The 5,774-nt window shown below is 49.8% G+C and overlaps 1 protein-coding gene across 1 annotated transcript; it reads right to left on the reverse strand.

Moving 5' to 3' along the window:
• Positions 1–1,812: 1,812 nt before the first annotated feature.
• LY79DRAFT_675620 (potassium/sodium efflux P-type ATPase) lies at positions 1,813–5,237 on the reverse strand (the record flags this gene model as incomplete). Its single annotated transcript, XM_060564458.1, has 4 exons — positions 1,813–2,754; positions 2,811–2,897; positions 2,962–4,660; positions 4,720–5,237. The coding sequence occupies 4 exons, from the start codon at positions 5,235–5,237 to the stop codon at positions 1,813–1,815; spliced, it is 3,246 nt and encodes a 1,081-aa protein (XP_060406615.1).
• Positions 5,238–5,774: the final 537 nt, after the last annotated feature.

Consider the following 5,774-nt stretch of genomic DNA (forward strand, 5'->3'; position numbering starts at 1 on the left):
TTGGGCAGTTCCGGAAGGCCTTTCGGCCCGATCAGATTCCGGGAATTTTGGTAGCGTATATGAGCGGTGTTACCACATCGTTCATTGTCGTTGCCGGGGTGGGAGCTTTAGCCTTTATCTTCAGCACCTATATACCATGGAAACGATTGAATCAGGGCAAAGGACAAGAAGCGGCCACTTCGTCGGTTTAACCAAGTCACAAGGAGAGTGTTTATCATTTCGTAGGTTTTGAATAAATAAAGATTTACCAATTGCACATTGCCTCTAACGGGGAGGTGCACCAGGGAAGATTTGACATCACCTCATTCCGAGGCATGGCTGAAGAAGTGCGTCTAATTGCCGGTCATGCGGCTGGGGTGTAGGGGTTTTATAAACATGATCCATGCGTCTGAATTGGAAGCGCGGCTGTCAGCTCGGTCTTATTGCGCAGAAAGTAATTTGGCAAAGCGCTTACAGTGTAGGGATATGAAGTTAAGCTTAGGCTTCTACATCATGATAAGTGTTCACGTTGTTGAAGTGCGTAGATACGGCGTTCAATTGCAACGATATCCCTGGTTAATTAGGCGTATATTGATTGTATATGTATGGCGAATTCGCCGTGGTTGTGGCCTTGAATTAGTGGCCATTTTAACTAATGTATTTGTTATCTGAATTGCCACGTTTAAGTAGGGAGATCCATCTAATCAATGATGGCAACATTGCTGCTCCACTTTCACCTATATATCCAATTGCTATACTTTAACAACTGTACAGGGGTAGAAATCAACTGTGCATAGATAAACAAGATCACTAAGAGTAAGCGACCACAGCGACCAAGAAACAATCAACAAACTTGTTGTTCTTTAAGGATATCATTGACAGTCAAGTGCAAAGATGGTTGCTGTAAGTATACAACAAGATCTTATAAAGCGGTGAGCCCTGGGAGAGAGTTGTGGGGAGAGGAAAGCATGATACGATGCAAAGCTGGCCCAGCCAATAAATGTATACGTACTACTACTATACGCACTCAGAGGAATTACAAAGTCACAAGATTATGCAAACGGCAATGCGGGTATACGGATCAGCTTTGAGCTGCGTGGAAGGCTGGTAAACCAAGGTGCATTCAGCGAATGGCTGTCTAAGATTGTTACGGGGCTTCTTGGCCGTCTTGGCATTCGAGCGAAGAGGGCGTATTAAGACGGCAGAACCGGAGCTGGGCGAGCCAGGAGGTTTCTCAGTCATTGGTCCGATAAGACAACAACGACAAGGCTGCAGCCCTCTAGCTTCTTAATTCTTTCCAGAGAAACATCATTCGGGACCCACTCTTGACTTCGGTTTCTGTACTCCATACAGCACCTTACATATACACTACAGATTACGTTCTATCTCAAGGGATCAGTAAAGTCACTCGCAAGAAATCCAGCTACGCACATAATAGTACACATTGGTCTGAAATCGCCGTCTCCTGTGAGCTATTGCCATGTTTGAGGAAGGGAGGAGGAGGGAAATGGAATAGTTCCATAGAAAGTGTTCACGTCAACATAGGACGTCTCAGTACGGATACAACAACGGTTTTATATTTCTCTTTTCGGTCTGTTTATCACTTTTTGATTCCTGACACTTTTCCTCCTCAAACTCGACCCAATAGACAACAAAATACTCTACAATCCGCTAGATGCTAGAATAGCAGGAAGTATAAAAGAAGAAACAAAGGGATTTAATGATCGTCTTTCCTCGGATGTGTTGTTGATGCAGACTGACGTCAACTGAGAACGCGTGTTTCGAGTGGAGAGGGACCACTTCCAAGGTCGACACGCGGGGTTCAGCGCTCTGTCACTGGGCTTTGTCGCCCGTCCTCTCGTCGGCCGTCCCATCCTCAGAGACGCTCACACTGAAGTATCGCCCAAAGACGCGATCTTCGATGTCGGTTTCCTTCCAAGACTTGCCCAAACGTTTCCTGTCCTGTCTGCGGAAGTACACCCGCTTACCGAATTTCCAGGTCTCGACTCCAGCGAAAAACAGTCCAGCAGCAATAAAGACAATTCCCCACTCCCAAGAAATCGGGGTGTGCTTGAATACCTTCGTGTTCAAGACAGGGATATAGATTAAAGGGAATAGGGTGACAAAGCCGAACATAATAGCCCAAAAGAGGAACTGGTTCCTCCATACGTCTACCATCCACTGCGTGAAGTAGCGCTTAGACCCAGGTTGCATGCGGAAGAACGAACGTCTGGTATCGACCATCTCCCAGGCAAGGAACAGGGCGAACCATGTCAAACAAGCAAAGGTGGTAGCTCTCGCACGGAAGACCAGGTCGCAAGACGAGGAATACGACTCGTTGCACCTTTCGCCCAGTTCACCGTTGCCGAATCCGTAGATCACAAGTGTGAAACTAACCAGACAGAGAAAAGTAATCCAAAGTCCGTAGAACACCATGTCCGCGAGAAACTCTATGGTGAAGATGCCGGCTTTGAGCGAGCGTGGGGGCCGTTGGAGAATGCCGGGGACTGCGCGCTCGAACCCAAGACCCATGTCGGGGAGACCAGACGTGGCCATAATAATCCAGACAACCTGAACAGGGGCAAGGGGGAAAACCGAAAGCCCAGTCCTGTCCTTGAAAGCGAGACCCACTAGGAGAGTACCAGCTTGCGCGACGTTTTCGGCCAAAACGTGAAGAACGAATTTTTGAATATTGTCATAGATACGTCGTCCTTCTTCGATGGCGGCCAAGATGGAGGCGAAATTGTCGTCAGAAAGCACAATGTCAGAAGCATCCTGCAACAAGTCAGCAATGTTCTGTGAAGCGTAGTACCAACGTGGAAGATATCTACCTTGGCAACATCGGAACCAGCAACACCCATTGCAATACCAACATCAGCACGGCGAAGCGAGGGAGAATCATTAACACCATCGCCAGTCTGTGAGAGTTCAAAAGTTAGTGACGCCTAAAAATAATGTGGCATGTCCAAGGATGGGGTTTACCATTGCACAGAAACGTCCGCGACGGTGAAGAGCCTCGATCATGCGGACCTTGGTGCTAGGAGCACATCTTGCGATAACCAGGGGCAAGACAGGGAGGTCGTCAACAGCATCGTCGCTGAGGGCGTCGAACTGCGTCGCAGTCATCACCATTGAATCGGCCATGTCTCTCGCGACGAGATGCATCTTGGAAGGCAAGATTCCGACTTCCATGGCGATAGCTTTGGCAGTTTCAGGATGGTCACCGGTTAACATGTGGACCTCAATGCCAGCTTCGTGGCACTGTCTGACAGCGGGGGCAGATTCGGGACGAGGCGGATCGTAAAGCCCAACGAGGCCACGGAATACCAGATCACATTCGATGGCAGATCTGTCGACTCCGGTCTCGGCATCAACTTTGACCTCACCAGGCATCGGCTTGCTAGCGAGAGCGAGCACACGGAGACCAAGACTGGCTAGAGCCTGCATGTTCTGAAGGATCTCGTCGCGGAAATCCTTGATATCAACAAGGCTGCCAGAGCTATCAGGGGTGTAGGTGGTGCAACTTTCAATCACCCGTTCAACAGCACCCTTGGTGAAGGCGTGGTAAGTACCGTCCTTGTTCTTCATGACGACCGACATACGCTTGACGTCCGAATCAAACGGCAGCTCGGCAACGTCTCTCCACTCAGAACTTTCATCACCAGTCAAGGCGACGCGGTTCCAGCCAAATCGACTAGCCATGACTTGAATGGCAATCTCAGTAGGGTCGCCATGAGCTTCCCAAGCACCCTCCTTGTTCTTCTTGACGATAGCGAGGTTGGCAAGGCACGCGACATTCAGAAATTCCGCTAAGCCAAAGCCGGTATTAGGGCCGGAAGTATGTTCCTTGGGTTTTATAATGGAACCACAAGTTTCTCCACCCTTCCTAAGGTCGATGGCACGAGGGGACGAGATGTGAAAGCGAAGATCTCCGGCCGTGGGATCTAACGCGGACGTAGAGTTCTCGACGATAAAGGTGCCCTTCGATGGCATCCAGGCGCCCCTCGCGATCATCTTTCCCTGAGTGAGAGTGCCAGTCTTATCAGAACAAATGTCGGTGACGGCACCCAAAGCTTCGAGAGACTTCAGGTTACGAACGACAACACTTCTCTTCACCATTCGCTTGGTACCCGCAGCCATAGTAATTGTTAAGACAACTACCAAGCTGGCTGGGATCATGGATAAACCGGTAGCTACTGCGTAGATAATGACATCCTGGGTGGCGCGAAACTCGTTGGCTCCAAGCACAATGATAGCGCATATGACGGCAACGAAAAACAGCAGAACAGCAAGCTTAGACAGCTTCCTCTGAAGAGGTGTTCCAACGTTTAGACCAAGGAAACGGCCGACCGCATCGGTGGCGGTCAACAGGTAAGCCTCGAGGTAACGATGAGGCTTTGCGCGCGCATTGGGGTCCTCGCGGGTCTTCTTGGGTTCGCGGATCTTGGTTTCCTTTTGTCGGAGTTGAGCAGCGATAGCACCAATTTCGGTGTAGGAGCCAGTAGAGAACACGATGCCCTTGGCACGACCCTTGGTAACGTTGGAAGAGCTGTAGGCGACGTTCAGACGGTCACCAGGACCAGTTGACGGCTCAAAAGTAACGTCTTCCTTCTTGCGAACAGGGAGAGATTCACCCGTTAAAAGAGCTTCATCCGTCTCAAAGTTGACCGCCTCAAAGACGCTGTGGGTATCTCGTCAATACACTTGTCCATGTTATGGGGCATGCCCATGTCAACTTACCGAACATCGGCTGGAATGGTATCGCCCATCTTGAGCTCGACTAGGTCTCCGGGAACCAAATCAGATGAAGCTATCGTTTGCCACTGTCCGTCACGGATAACACGGGCAGTAGGGGAGCTCAATGACCGAAGAGAATCCATGGTCTTCTCAGCGGAAAACTCCTGGAAGAAACCGACGACGATGTTGAGGAGAATGACGCCGGCAACAACACCGCCCTCGATCCAAGACCTAATGCCGAAACTGACAGCCATGGCCAAGATAAGCACCAGGGTCATGGCATTGGCAACCTGCGCGACGAGGATGCGCAGAGGGGACACCTTCTGGGCCTCGCCGAGGTCGTTCTTACCGTACTCCGCGAGTCGTCTGTCTGCTTCGTCAATTGAAAGGCCATTGGTCTGGTCTGCTTTCAATTCATCGACAACCTCAGCCAAACTAAGGCAGTGGGCGGGCTGCGACATAGGGCGGTTAGACTGCCCGCTGACGTGCTCCGCAGACTGCTTAGCTTTGCTAGACCCCATGATGAGAAAGACAAGAAAGCTTGATAAAAAGCCTCGACAATGTAAATTGCAATCAGCAAGTTTTTACTTAAGTAGCGTTAACTGATGATGCTTCTTTTGACTTCTTTTCGTTTTTGTTTTCCTGAGTTGGTGAAATTCTCGAGGCTGGTATTCTCTATCTGGGTGTGGTGGTGAGCTGTCGCATGTAGGCGGAAGCACAGACGACAACGCGGAGCAGGTCCTGAACAGTAGCAAATTCCATGGAGTACAAGTGTAATTGAATCGGTAAAGGTGGGCCTCTTGCGGCGAGTAAACGGAGAGGAGGGTAAAGTTGGTAATAAATGTAACTCCAGTAGGATGAAGATTCGAGGAGAGGGAAGGCGGTTGAGAGCCAAAGGAATGAGTACACAAATTGTTCGCTCGACAGACAAGTTGCGTGAGAAATGTCAGAATATTATAAAAACCAACGCAGAGTTTTCGGGGGCGGGCCTGGCGAGTTCATATACACGTTGAGCTCCGCCAAGGCCGCCAAGATTTCCCGGTGTTCAATTTTTGCAA

This window comes from Colletotrichum navitas, assembly GCF_030913465.1.
Source record: "Colletotrichum navitas strain CBS 125086 chromosome Unknown LY79scaffold_386, whole genome shotgun sequence".
NCBI lineage: Eukaryota > Fungi > Ascomycota > Sordariomycetes > Glomerellales > Glomerellaceae > Colletotrichum > Colletotrichum navitas.